At 46.9% G+C, this 14,980-nt stretch overlaps 1 protein-coding gene across 1 annotated transcript; it reads right to left on the bottom strand.

The window, feature by feature from the left end:
• Window positions 1–333: 333 nt before the first annotated feature.
• Window positions 334–12,837, bottom strand: LOC131260179 (protein lozenge-like). Its single transcript, XM_058261853.1, has 6 exons — window positions 12,435–12,837; window positions 10,873–11,112; window positions 7,422–7,535; window positions 4,128–4,550; window positions 1,175–1,336; window positions 334–1,073 (listed from the first exon to the last, which is right to left on the bottom strand). Exons 1-6 carry the CDS (start codon window positions 12,835–12,837, stop codon window positions 334–336), a joined length of 2,082 nt encoding a protein of 693 aa, XP_058117836.1.
• Between the last annotated feature and the right edge of the window lie 2,143 nt (window positions 12,838–14,980).

Here is a 14,980-nt window from a genome sequence, read left to right on the forward strand (position 1 = left end):
GAGAACAACGGTTTAAGGCACTATGAACATCATTTTTCACAAAATCAAATTGCTAGAGTATTAAATCGTGAACAAAAGCATTGGCAACAGCATTGGCTTGTGTAAAACGGAACGGAAAAGCGTGTAAGAAAAATGATTTGGTCCTAATCTTTCGACTTCGCGAATGAATCTCGTTTCCAGCACGGTAAACCTTGGTGGAAAGATACACAATGTACGATTCCATCCAGAAGGATTTATAGCGGGTCACTTTCCGGCCGCGTCGTCCGCCATTTCCGCGTGGTGGGCAAACTTCCCGCACTACCCAGGATGAACTGTCAATGCACGACGTAAAGATCAATACGGCCGCCAAACACTGCTCGGGTCTCCGGCCACCGATTCCTCGCTCCGACTCTCATCCTGCAGCTGCTCCTGGCCGGATGCCTGTTGTTGCGGTTGATGTTGATGCGCTCCGGACGAGTCCTCGTGGTGTGCCGATAGGAGCGCCGTAAGCGTATCGGACGCCGCTCCACCTGCTCCGCTGTCCTGATGCGAGCCGATACCAATGTCGGACAGTGAGGACGCAACCGGTGCCGCCACTGAGCGAATGCCCGTACCCGGGAACGAATTAATCGTAAAGCCGTTGTCCGTCGAGCCGAAGTAGTGTTCGAACTTTTCGCTCCCGGAACCATGCAGGTGCACGTGGATCTGGTTTTGATTGACCGTGCTAAACATTTGCGGACAGAGAACCATCGGTGGTGGGGGTGGCGGAGGTGCGGCCGGGGTGTGGAAACTAGCGGCCGGTTGGGTGGCCACGGTCAACGATGGCGTACAGCCAGGAGCGGTCGCTACCGTCGGGTGTTGGTACTGGTGATGGTGATACCCGCCATGATACCCGTTGGTCCACTGTGCCGGATGATGCGGATAGGAGTAGGAACCAGCCTCCATCAGGTCTCCGGATTTGCCAACGTACTGACCTGTGCCGCCCAGTTGGGCCTGTGAGTTGGCAGCCGATGGGACAACGGCGGCCACCGGAGGCGGTGGTGGGCCGGATAGTGCGTAGTAGTCCTGGTACGGTTGAGTATTATCTATAAGAACTGTAAAGTTATTAAAGTGAACGACATTTGTTTCCATTCGAAGAAAGCGAGAGGATCTGCTTTGGATTCCCAATGACGGTAAATCGGCAACTTAAGCTTACCTCCGGTCGCCGCTAGGCCGTAGTTCGGGTGGTCCACCATCGGGCAGGACTCGTACGCCACGTAAGACGGAGGACTGGTTTGCAACGGAGAAAACGTGTTAATATAGGACGTGCTCGAAGGAGCTCCCAGTCCGTTGGTCCAGTCGGTCGTATTGGTGTAGTCTACAAAAAGGGAGTGTTGGAGAAAGAAATATCCGAGAAAGAGATCATGAAATGAAAGACTATCATTAAAGACCAATCTGGGTAGTAGGGGAGTTATGAGACATTGCAGTCTGCAACGATGCAACCTGTAATAGGCCAATGCAATATCTAATTCTTCACTTTTCGCCAAGGGTTCTTTGACATTCTCTAACCGTCCGGTTGACACTTTGCTATCCCACTTCAAATTGAGGCTTATTCAAGGACTGCACCCCATCCCAGTTCATGTAACGAATGGCCATCGTACATTCCAAATCGATAATATCCGACTAATCGTTTGCTCGAACTCTCATCATATGCACCGGTGTGCATCTAGTTGGCCTTCTAGCAAAAGCCTCTAAATGTCTAGATGAGGACACATACCTCATTCGCACACTATCCGGTCGGGCACTTCCGGGCAGACATGCAGCACTTCCGGGCGGGCACCTGCACTCCAAATTGATTTGGACTTACTTATTCATCTGCATCAGTGCCGTGCCATTGGCTTGCAATAAACGCCACACAATCTAATCCACATTGCTCAATGTGAGTTGGAAGGGTTGCGGGAAAAAACGGTTAGAAAACTAAATGGAAAACCTTCTCCACTATTCTGGGTCCGGGGAGTACCAACGGAATGGATCCCCTTTTTAGACAACCCCATTTTCCCAGTGGTGCTGATGGGAACGATCCTGCATTTTTCTACTCCTAAACACGCACCTAGACGCGGGTCTAGGAGATCCGGGCCCGGGCTGGAGGGATTTATTGAAAAGTTAATCGGAAAATATGAACTCTCGTTGGGAAAGTGCGTGTCTCTAGCGTGTTGGTAGTGAGTGCTTGCTTTAGACATCGGAGACAAACTTTGGCACACCCCAAGCCCGTCGTTTATCCAACCCCTTCTGCTCCTGCCAAGGTCTTCTAATTAATTAGTAATTTTCCCCAAAATTGATTGACAATGTTTTGACAATATTTTGTCGCGGAAACAACGCACAAAAGTCGTCGGTGGAACGAAGCGGAAACACGTGCGCCTCGGATGGGACACGTTGTTGTGATTCTTGCACGCTTCCGTTGGCATGTTGGATGATTAATTAGGAAGATTAATTTGGAAACCGAGTCTAGCAATTACGCTCGTGAGTGTAAAACTATTCGAGCCGAGAATCTGCTGTAATTTATCATGTTCCTGTTTATTTTCTATATTCTTCCCATGATGGCGATCTACTCGCTTGCCACGCGAAGTGCAATGAACTGGGGGCAAAATAATATGTTCGGTAACACGTGTTTCAATTGTTTTCCCAAATTCGGTTGCCAGCTATTTCGATTATTGATACAAACGCAGACACACCACACAGTTCTTAAGCATTCAGTGAATTCCAATTCCTTCGGTAGTTGAAGGAAAAGCTCTGCTGGAAAAGAACCTGCCTACCGATGAAGAAAATTATGTTACGATTTTAAATTCACTTCCCATGCTACCATCGGCAATCCATCGATCGGTGGGGAAGGGGGGGCGAGAAGGACCTGAAATCGATTTGCCTCGGATGACGGATGTCGGCCTGGACGGACGGACGGACGACGGACGCGTTATGATTAGCAGCGCGGACAGCAACACACACCAACAGTAGTTGTTCGATAGCGTTTTCTCTGTTCGTTCGCTCAATCGTGCGTTTCACAGAGTAATTTTCCCATCCCCCAGCCTGAAATGGGGGCTGCAGCTGAAGGAAATGAAAGAAATCCCTATAATCGGGCGGGACCGAAAGGTCCCTCATCACCTCATCATAATCATCACATCATCGCCATCTTCCGCCGGCCGGTGCGATTTGCATACTCTTCCGCACTTTATTGATCTGCCATTTGTGCATTTGTGAAGTGATTTTCAATTACTGTTTATTCTTTCTCTACCTTCCATTCACAAGCGCCCGAGAAATCATTCTTGACGGAAGTTTCAACCATTCTTGAAATAAGAAAGGAAAAATCTAATTTGTAAAGCTTGCATAGCTAATTCAACATAACAAGTGTAATAATTCTTTCAAAATTTTAAAGACCTTAGAGCCTGTAGCAAGTTTTTGAGCATCCTTTACGGATTTGGAGTAGTCAAGAAACTGATGTAATTTATGATTCTGTTATTATCGATAATTTAAAATATTTTATAAGCCCGGTTGTCTCAAGTGTCCAAAGCCCTTTACTTAACAATTCTAAAGTTTATTTCCAATTGGAAAATGGGTTCATCATGTAATATTTTGTAAGAAAAGCTTTAAAATTTGGTAATCAGTGAAAATTACCTTTAATTTTTAAGCACATTTGGATGCCAGTTCCACCAAGTTTGAACTGAGTGTTTGAAAAGAAGTAACCATTTTATTTGCATTTTTGTTCCATTAGTTTCTAAAACTAATGACCCAGCTCAATTTCTATATGAAACCGTAAAAGAGATAAACACAATCCTCAATTTGAAGGCAAAAAAAAAACCTGTAACTCGTTACATACCCTGTTGCTCACTTCATAATCATAATTCACCACAATTAAATCGTCCCCCCTTTCGGTTCGGATTTCGACCTATAGAGGGAGTGATGAAGATGCCGCACACGGAAACCATTGCGTATGCTCCCAAAACGGGAAAACAACTCGGCCCCGAGACCGAGAAAACAACCAGTTGAAAACACTCTCGAACAAATCGTCCAAAAGCGGCCGTCACCCCTTTTTATTCAAATAAACCCCCTTTTTGCATTGGAAGAAAACATACATGTGCACCCCCAACCCCCCTAAACACACACACACACACACTTACCTGAAAGCGCGAGATTAGGTTTGTAATCACTGCTCGATTCGGCACTGGTATTGATGGTCATATTTCCCGCTCCTACGCCTCCACCCCCGACGCTGCCTCCCGAAGCTTGATGATGATGATGGTGATGCGAATGGAGACCCGTGCCCGACGCACTGTAGTTGACAGAAGAGGATTTGCCATTGCCACTGTTGCTTCCGCCGCCGCCGCCGCCGCCACCGCTACTGGTGCCGCTTCCTCCCACGCCGAGTCCACCGCCGCCGGATCCGCCGCCACCAGTACCACCACCACCACTGCCCACCCCGGGCGTGCCACCGTTCGAGCCACCGTACGTCGCCCGGGCGCTCGCGTAGTGGTGATGGTGATGGTTGAAGGCCGGCTGCTCCAAAAACCGATGCAACGGCGGTGGACGCATCTGTGGAGTGTCTATCGGAAGGATAACAACAACAAGAAATAAATGAAGCGAGTAGAAACGAGAAAAGAACAATCGGACAGAAAAAAGGACGCGCGTTTACAGTAGTCAACTAACACACACACACACAAACTAGGAGCCACGGGTCACGGGGCATCGTTGGGCTTGCAGGGAGTCGTCATCACAAAATAAAGAGATCTCATGTTACCCTTAAACCCTTCTGAACATGCGGCCTCCCAAAATATCGAACCAACTGCACAATCGCGTCCACTTTTCCCGCCGACTCGGACGATGCTGATGATGGCGACGACGACGACGAGATCGCCTCTGATTCCTTCTCGCTCGACGACGAACTGCTCTACGGTCCAGTAGAATAACCCAACAACAACAACAACAACAACACGTGGATGGCAGCAGCAGCAGAGCAGCGCAGAAATGGGAATATAAAAGGGAATTCGGTTGCGGTTTCGCTTTTGCGGGAACCGCAAGAGGAGAAACATCACTCGGAACGACCCCAGGAGGGTGTGGGTGAACGAACGGACTGAGTGAAGGGATCATTAGCTCGGGCAAAACTCGGCCACCACCGGGTTTCATACCTCTGCATAGTTCCCATCCCCCTCCCCACATCGCACGGCAGAGGCAACTGCAGTTGAACGTGCAGCTCGAAAGAATGTGACCATGTTCGGGTATGGGCTTCCCTCTGAAAAGTAGGGTTATGTTGCTAGAACCAGCAACCAGTAGCAGCCGGACCGGGTCAGGCTTCCGAATAATGCCGTGGAGATGACGATATTGGATGACTCGCATTTATTTTTACGTGCTCTCGTACATCGTGTGTCGCCCGGCTATCCGTTTACTTTTCGGTCCTAAATTGGAGCCCTTTTTCGGAACCCGGGGGAGCGCTGCTTCGAATTGGCCTCATCTTCCAAGCCCGAATGGACGGAACACAAATTTTCTAACGATTTCGTTTTCGACGACGACGACGACGACGACAACGGCAGATTATGTAATTGTGTCTCTAATTGGCCATTGGGTGCGCAATGTTTTGACATGGAACACTCGGGATAGTTCCGGTGGGTGCCACTTCATGGCTCGTGCCATCTTCCAACTGGCCGCACGCAATGCACCGAGTTCTCGAGTTGCAACAACACATGGTGCGTGTGTGTGCTCGGAGGCAAAGCAGACATATTGGCAAAAGGCCTAAACATGCAAACGACCAGGGCGGCCAGAGGAACGTGTCGACTTTTATGCCTGCAGCCCTAGGGCCCCGTGTGCCTTTGTTTGTTCCGTGAGGCTAATAAATACTTTTATGGCACTCGGCCACCACCGGGGAAGGGGAAGTGTATGTTTAGTTTAAACACTCGATAGAAAATCGAAGACGAACGCAGGGCCTGGTACGAGACATTGGACTTTAATTGGAAATTGCACTGGTGTTCAGAAGGAGACATCAAAAGGACGTTTATATCCGGGGCTGGAAATAGCTATCAGTTTGGTAAAAATATCGCCAAATGGAAAATCCTCTTGCATCAGCTGGTTTCTTCTAGATGAGGCCCTGAAAATTAATTACATGCGTTAATTACCCCAATCCTTCTGCCGTCATTCTTCACACTCCTGAAAACGCCTCATATGTTCCCTGGCTTATCCTTCCCCAACAACATACATCCACGGCATCATAATCACAACCTGTCAAAACAATGCGTGCCCAGCCTCTAACCCTCGTGTCTCGCCCTATATCGGTTGATAATTAAAATAATTTTCTTATGATAAACTAGAGGCCCTGCCGGTTTGGAAGATTAAGTTTTCGCTTCTCTTATCCTCAGTTTTCCGTTTCCATCTTACCATATTCCGGTGCCCGGGAGAGGTTGACACTTTTCACACCCCCGGGCACTTTGACGAAAATGGCAGAGAGCCCCCCGTAATGTAGTTCCGAACCTTCCCATCCTAGATCGCCGAAGTCCGTGTGTCTGTGGAGAGGCGACGACGTGATATGCGATTTGCACCGTGAGAATTTTTTTGTCGTGTCCCGGTCGAAAGGCCAAACAAGTTCTTACACGTTTGCTCGACTCTCGACCCCAGTCCAGTCTCCAGTCTCCGCGCGTCCCGGCGCTTATCCCGCCGTCCGTCACTGATAACTCTTCACTTGGCCGAGAGGCGCAGCGCAACGCATTCGCACCACGATAAGAAACGAAACGTACGATATCTGTTCTCCGTCTTGCCTTGCGTTCGGCTCGACTCCGCGTCGCGTCTCCGGGCGCCAGATTCGTCCCTAAAGCGAGGGACCGCTTTCGCCGCGGCCCTGTGCATTACCCGTACTTCTCCGCCACCCCGCTCCGTCTGCCCCCGGGGTTTCCTATCCCGGACACACTCTGTGGTCACACTGCATCGCTAAACAGTGTGTTAAGATCTACGCTGATAATGATGGGAGACGAGAGACAAATCCGAAAGTGTACCAGTAAACAGGAGTTAGTTGGACAAGGAACGTTCTAGGAACATTGGAACGGGAATTTGCTTGTTTGCTCCAATAGATACCTCATATTTAAATAAAACATATTTTACATTATTTGTTTAAGGATTTTTATGTAGAACTCCTTATTCCAGAGGGATGATAAGTTCAGTTTGGCTTAAAAATCGAAAAACTGTATGGCAGTAAATGAATTTGGAAATAACGTTTCGTTTTCCAAAAATATAAGTTAAAATGACACAGAGTAGTAATAATTTTGTTAATATTCAGGCATAAAACTGTCATTATCCGGTTATTTATTAAATTATATAAATTTCCCATAAATTTATGTTACCTTCATATGCCAACATTTTTATTGGATTCTTTTCAATTTTAAATTTTAAATATCAATTTCAAAATTCATAGTTCAATCTCGTACTACACTTACTTGTTTTAGATCGTGGCTCCCTTGGTCCGTCCACCGTCACCTTAATCGCCTTGCAGTACGTGGTCACTTGCGGCAAGGTCGTACAAATGGTGATGGTAAGTGTAAAGCTTTTGCCTGGAATGACAATAGAAATGACCATGTAGTATGTTGTAAAACAATTCAGTGTGCAGTCATAAAAAAAAATACTTGTGAACTACAAAATACAAAATCATGAGAGATGTATTATTAACTACAAGCGATCATAAGAGGCTGTGAAACCGTTGCCCAGCAACCACACTTGGCAGTCAAACGAAGATCAAAAATGTAATCCGATTTACTGTCAACCGGTTTACGAACAACCCGTAGCAAAACTCGAAATCAAATGAGAGATAAGTATTTAAGAGCGTTTGTTTGTTTGTTTGTTTTTTCCATTCCTTCACCGCAAGAACTGTCCCCTTTTCCGCCTCCCCTCCGTCGGCCGTCTGAAAACTGTCCCGAAAGCGGGGAAAATTATGGAAAAGTTAAAGCGACCCGGTGGCCTGTGGAAGCTGTGTTAATGAACTGATTATGTTACCGGGCGTACGCCCAAAGAGTGCCCAAGGTCCTCAGCCCCCTCCCCCCTCCCTACATTCCGCCCATTCCGAGAGATGTCACGTGCAGAAAGAACCACGGCTGCGAATGTGAGCCCTTAAAGAGCCCGCGCTGTCGCACCGGGGTGTCCTGATCGGTTTGACGATACAATTAAAACAAGAACTAGGCGATGGCGATGTCCAACCGCCCACTCATCCGAACGCAACGAAGCGTCGAGAGAGGATAAAATTAAATTTTGTCCAGCTGCGCCAATGATTGCCTTTCGAGAAGGCAAAATGTTGATGCTAATAATGTGCCCTGCTGTACCTCGTCGTTGACAAAACTGTCCAACATGTTTGACGTCTAGGACCGATAAATGTACGGCATTATGTTTCCCAGTCCGCATCGATATGATTCACCTTTTGTTTTTCAATTTTGAAAACATAACATACTTTCATCCCATCATTAATTTGTTGCCTAATTTCACATGCACCCGAACGACGATGCGAGGAAATTAATTTGCATTGTGCATTTCAATCCCAAGCCGAACCTTCGGCGTTTCGCTGATCCGTAGGCTTCCCTCTCTCTCTCAGCCGATCTCTACGGGCCTATGATGCATGCCGCTGTCATAAATATGATTTAACCGACAATTTAAATGTATTAAAGGCATATTAACACTTCGTTTTTAACGATTTTCTTCAAACCCATTCCGTTGCCCTACGTGTTGTTCTTCATCTGGTTTTTGGTTAGAGGTTTACCACCGCCCGAACTGACGCTCGCCACACACCGCTTATAATTTATGTTTTAGCTGCATGCTTCCAGCCTGTTGTGCCAAAGAGCCAAAGGCTTGTGCCTCGAGAATCCAGCAGTTTCGACTCCGCGCTGCGTCGGAGGGTGGCCTTTTTCTGCACAACAATGTTGTCCCTTTAATGTTGCCCGGAATCGTTGACGAGTGAGAAACAGAGTACGAGAAGAAGAGACAGAGAGAGAGAGAGGGTGGTTTGTGGCTCACTTTAGTGGTTACCCAAAGGTGGGGGGGACTCCTGGACTCTGGAGGGACTTCTTCCAGGCGATCCCATCCATCGTCCGACGGGTTTATGACATATTTTGTGTAATATACTCGTTTATAGCCATCGTGGCGGGGCTGTATAGCCTGACCGCCAGCAGCAAGCCAGCGGCAACAAACACCGTCACCTATGTCCATCAGTTCTATGCTGGTGTTCCCCGCCTCATTGGTGGAAGGAACAAAACAACGGAAAGAAAGAAGAAAAAAAGGGTGAACACCACACACTCGCCTGACTCGTCAACACATTGCACAGTGAGACGTGAAGAAGCCATCGTAGAAGGCGATGCAACGTCTTCACGTCAGAGAAAAGGACTGAGACGAAAGTCGCTCGGTCTGAAAGGTTTGCTTCCTAATGGCTCATTAATATTATTCAGGCACTCGAAACGGACCCCGAGATCGACCGCCTTGACGATGCCTGGAGTTTCGTCCATCGGTCGGCCCCGTGCTAGTCTGCCTTTGGGGCGAATCATTGTGTCCACCGGCTCTGGTGGAGATTTGTACCGACGGCGAACCAGATATTAAGCTGGTGATTCTCTAATCGGCTCAAGGACTCGCGGACTGCCGCTCACGGATTTATGTATATGCAGATAAAAATGACCAACCAACGGCTGATGAGCGATGACATGATCTTCACAAAACAACATCACACAAAAACGACCGATGGAGAAGGGAATCTCGTAGCATCCTCCTGGGCAAGGGAGGAACACGGGCAAAGAACCCGATAATGAGCGCAATGAAGCACTTGAAACCTCGTCGTCGTCATCGTCGTCGTTGTCGTCGGGATTCGCCGCCGGGAAGTGAAACGAAGGGCGCGAGGTTTATTAATGACGCGTGTCGGAAGTATTTGTTGAGATACTGGAAATCATCAAACCCCTCAGCCCTGGGTTTCAAAGCCCCGAAATCCGCGGGGCCAAACGAAGGGGTTAAATTGGCTCTCGGCTCGTGAAGCGTGCAGCGATTTATCACCCGGTGAATAACACACGAACAACTTCATCGCTCTTCCAGAGCTCTCGAACCGATCTGTTTGTTTCTAGATTGCTCTGATAAATTGGGCGAAGGCATTCCTGAAATGCGCTACGCGAATGCGGCCTCGGCATAGCCTACTTTTTCCCTGTTCTCTTTTTTCTGTCCATAGGGATAAAAGTCTCGTGTTCAAGTAATGTGATCACTTTTGGCTTCTTCTTTGACGGCTTAAGGAAGGTAAGTGTGGAAACCATAGGAACGAACGAACGGATCACTTGTTGAGTTCCTACCGAAACTCGGGGTCGATATTTCCAATATTAAACCAAATTTCTAAAATGTGTTGTCCTTTGTACCTTTATTTCATGCACGTGTCGAAGAAAGAAGACGTGTCTTTTATACCTTGCAAAACAATTATGTTTTATCTTTTACAGAAGCTTCTGAAACGGTCTCTTTACTGCCGAATGGATAACAGCCAACATGTGGTTGATGCAAGTGGAACAATAATTTTGCACCAGGTTCCTGAAGGTGCTTCTGAAAAGAAACACTCTTCCTAATCGGTCCCGGCCGGACACAAAACACCCCGAAGAAATGAGACCACGATTCAGATAACAGATGCAGCTCGTGCAGCGATCCTTGCATGGCGTCGCAGTCTCGACACCGTGGGCTGAAGCCCCAGAAAATGACCCGAGAGTGCCAGAATTAGAGGGACCTGCCAGGGAGTTTCACCATGTTCAATAAAATATAATTGCAATGTTGCGCTGAATGGTGGCATAATTACCGTCGCTAGAACATATGTTACGGCGCACGGACACGAACACCGAACGCTCGAAGGGGCGCTCCAAAAAGGGAGGATAAGAGAAGGGAACCGCTTACCTCGTCCGCTGCGACCCACGAACCGGAGGTCGTTGAATTTGGCCACCTGATTACGCATCACGGCCGTGCAGTTACGCAGCTCGGCGCAGAAGTTCTCGTCGTTTCCGGCCCGTATGGTGACCATCGTCCCGTCGCTCACGTCCCCCAGGGAGATCACCTTGAAGGCGCTCGGGAGTGTTTTGTTCGAGCGCCAGTGGTGAGGCAGTGCGGAGCAAAGAAAGTACGGGCTATCGGTTCGAACTGGAAAGACAAATGAAAAATACATTGCCAAAAAACGATCATTATTTATAAGAGGTGGCGAAATACGATTGGAGGGGTTTCGAATATGCCTGTGAAACAACACATTTGTCGCAACCAGTCGATTATTAATTCATTTGCTGCATGTCCATTCTTGAATTTCCATTGTAAAAGAACATTGATCAACCTTAGACACCCCCGAGGTATATACTCAATACAAAATTAGTACCTTTTGTAAGCAGTAAACCAACATTTGATCGGGCATTTGCTGTTTGCTGGTGTAAATTCTGAGTAATTATCTTAGTTATAGAACATAGAAAAATGAAATTCCTTGTGAGAGTTTGTAAAAACTTCTATGACTTATGAGATATTAAGGTTGTCTTTTAAAACTCTCATTTTTACAAACATTTTATCATTGTGTAAAAGGAATTTTAGATAAGAATGTTTTGTGAAATGTATTATTGTGTATTATAAAATAATACTCTGAAACTGCGCTGACCATACATCCGTTACTTTAGGTGCAGTATAAAATAATAATTGATGTTTTATTTGATCAGCAAAGAAGTATTCGAAAGCCGTTTTAACCTCTTTTTTAACTTAAATTTTATCGAATGAACATATAGCTTGAAAGCGGGAACCATTATTTTTTCTCACTGAAAGATAACGATGGCATTTTCTTACACCGGAAAAAGTCTCTCGTGCATCACATGAGAGGACGAGGTATAAGTTACATTTTATGAATCACCAGGATAAAAAAAACCAAATCCGTCGGCAAGGGAAGTCTGTCATCGACCGAATATCCCAGGATTCGGTCGGTGCTACTGCCAAAAAACGGAGGCTATCAGAGCCGAGCTCATGATAAACATGAATTTTGATCGAGAGGGAAAAAGACGGTAATAAAAAATGTTCATTGAAAAGTTCGGACTAAAAATATCGCCGTCAATCAGAAACCCTATCCCACACCGTTCGCTCTCTGGAGTGTTTCACGCGGTCCGAGAACAATATTTAAGGCTTCTCGAGCACGGAGATCAGAAACCTGCCCTGTGTGTGGTATGTGCACGCGCGCGTGTGTGTGTTTCTAATGATACGTACAGCCAGTGGCAGCATGCCAGAGTTGATGCAAGCGGGCGGGATGTGGAAAAGTGGTAAGGGAGGAAATTATGCATGAATGCACGATCGAGTTCCCCGGCCGGATTCGATCTGATCGAGAACCCCGAGTTCGAGTATGAAAATCTAACCTATAAGATGGGATCGAATTGCGGTACACTGCTTTTCCTGGCCTGGTGTACGTGTGCGTGCCCCCAACCCTCCCTCTACCCTCATACCTAGTTCCCCTGGGTACTGCTGCTCGGCGTCCATCACCATCCGCTCGATCCAGCGAAGATCGGCCGAGACGGAACTGTCATCGGCGTTGAGGTTACTCGAGTGACTGTTGTTGTTGTTGTTGTTGTTGCTGTTGCTGCCGTTGTTGGCAACCGACGTCGAAGTCACCGACGACGACGAAGTGTTGGTGCGACAGTTTCCGGCTCCATCGCCGGTACTGGCTTCCAGCATGATGTTTCCCGCCACCCCCACCGCCACCTGCTTCCTTCGGCCGGTCCCGTACGTCCCCGTGCTGTTGCGCCACCGACCTCCACCGGCGTCGAGCGTGCACTTGGGGTTTTCTGCCACCTCCCCGGACTCCGGTAGCGGGCACTGCAATCTTGCTGCACACGTAACCAAACTCATCAATGAGCCAACACGATCGAACGCCACACCAACACACAAACACACACACAACACAGAGTGATCACAAATTTTCCCACTATCAATTTACAAGACGCACTAGAAGCACTATTTTTACACAATTTTTCAAATAAACCGTTTGAAACACATTGCAATGAGCGAGAACATTTCAGTGAAAAATAGTAATGCAATCACTACACAAATTCTACCAAACGGCTTAAGCAGAAAGATAACTGAACATGTTTATTCAAATCATATTCTTCTAAATTTTCGGAATGCGCACTCCACAAGCGTTCGTATCAACGGTAAAATAACACTTCTTTTTTTTTCTTTTGAACTTGTGCCGGAAGATCATTCGATCTGCCAGACACCAAGGTACCTTTATTTTGCTTGGCGGTCGATGACGAATTTAATATCTCGCTGCACCGCGGAATGTCCACTCGCGTCTGATCGCCCCAGTCGGGCGTAAAAGCACAAACAAATAAAATAGAAACGATCACCTACCCAGTCATGCGCGAAATCAGGCAAAGAAACACACGCTCCCAAGGTGTATTATATTTATTCGATTAGTTTTTCTTGCTGTTGTGCTTTCCCCCCTTTGGTCGACGGATCAAACTTATCCCGGGTGAAGCGCTGCTCTCATATTTATCCTCGTTTGCTGCACTTTTCGTTCCGCACTTATTTTATCTCTTGTTTGCGTCTGATCAACTTCACACTTTTATCGACACGCAAAACACGGCAAACCGAATGAGGCAAGTTTAAAAATACACGCACCAACATCGATCAGATGTCTCGAGACGATCTTTTAGGATCAAGCTCCCGATAGCACGTGTTGATCACTTCAAAGCCGACACGATACTGACGAGCGCGCGAAAAAACCCGCGGTGTGTCGAGATGAATGACATGAACAAAACGGTTCATTCCATTCTTTCATTCATTCTGGGAATTCACTATGTTGGCAGAATGACCAACACACGCCTCGGGCGCTGCGATTGGCTGGAGCGCACCGGTTCGAACCGATTCGGAATCGGTAGTTTGTGGGGATCAAGGTCACCGAATCGGTTATTCAAAGGCATCGAATTGGCGATAGAAAATGTGTTTACTCTAGTTGTCTCCCTCTCTCCCACCTAATTCGCTCAAGAAATTCGAAGGAGTGTCGGAAAAATATGATAGCCATACGCAAGGAAAACAGAAACAATGGAATCATACGTAAAAAGAACAGTTATAAAGTTACTAAAATACTTTTGTTATCGTAGAAATACCTCGTTATTTTATTTGGTCGAGGAATCAGCATAAGCATCATTTCTCATTTCCCTTTTGGCCCTTTTGTGCTTTACTTTTATATGTCTTTTAGTTTATTTTTAACAATTTAAACAATACAAAATGCCTTCAAATGACTGCAAACCCATAGAATTAATTTTATTATTGATAAGTTTTTCTTATACTTTTTAAATCCTCAACATCAGAGCTGAATTTGTAATCAAGTCGAGCACAACATGGACCATTCATTCATAAGCAAAGATGATAAGATGTTTGCAAAGGATAAAGGGAAACAAAAACATTGATTAATGTGCCCCCCTTCAACCGCATTTGTCGAATTCCATTTGTTTTCCTTCAATACAAAAACACCCCCAAACCACCCCAGTTCATTTGACAGTGTAGCTTTCCGTGTCGCAGCTGCGCCTGGTCGGGAAAACCCTACACACAAGACCGGACGCCACGTGCGTGTATCCCCAATTCGCGGGCCACCCTGTATTATTTTCATCTGTTGCGCTGCCACGAAAAGTTCGTTTGTTTACAATATTTCCCCCGGATGTGCGCATGCCCGTGCCGCGTTCGGATATTTTCGGATTTTCCTCGACCGCGACACACAAAACGCTGTGTGGCCTCTCGGGCGCCAAACTGTGTCTGGTGTTCGAGCCGAGCGGACGGAAAATTCTCTGCCTTTTCACCGAGGTGGGTGCACAGTTTTCCACCGCTGGAAGGGAGGGGACCCGCAGTGAAAAGTGTATCCCCCTGGTGAGTGAAAAACTGTACGAAAGAACGATTTCTAGTGTACTGAAATACGCTGCATTATCGGAATTTCATTTCATTTGCTGATTGTCGTGGCGTCTTATTGCGGTGTAAAGTGAAAAAGGTGTAGATT

This window comes from Anopheles coustani, chromosome 3 (genome assembly GCF_943734705.1).
Source record: "Anopheles coustani chromosome 3, idAnoCousDA_361_x.2, whole genome shotgun sequence".
In the NCBI taxonomy this organism is placed as follows: Eukaryota; Metazoa; Arthropoda; class Insecta; order Diptera; family Culicidae; genus Anopheles; species Anopheles coustani.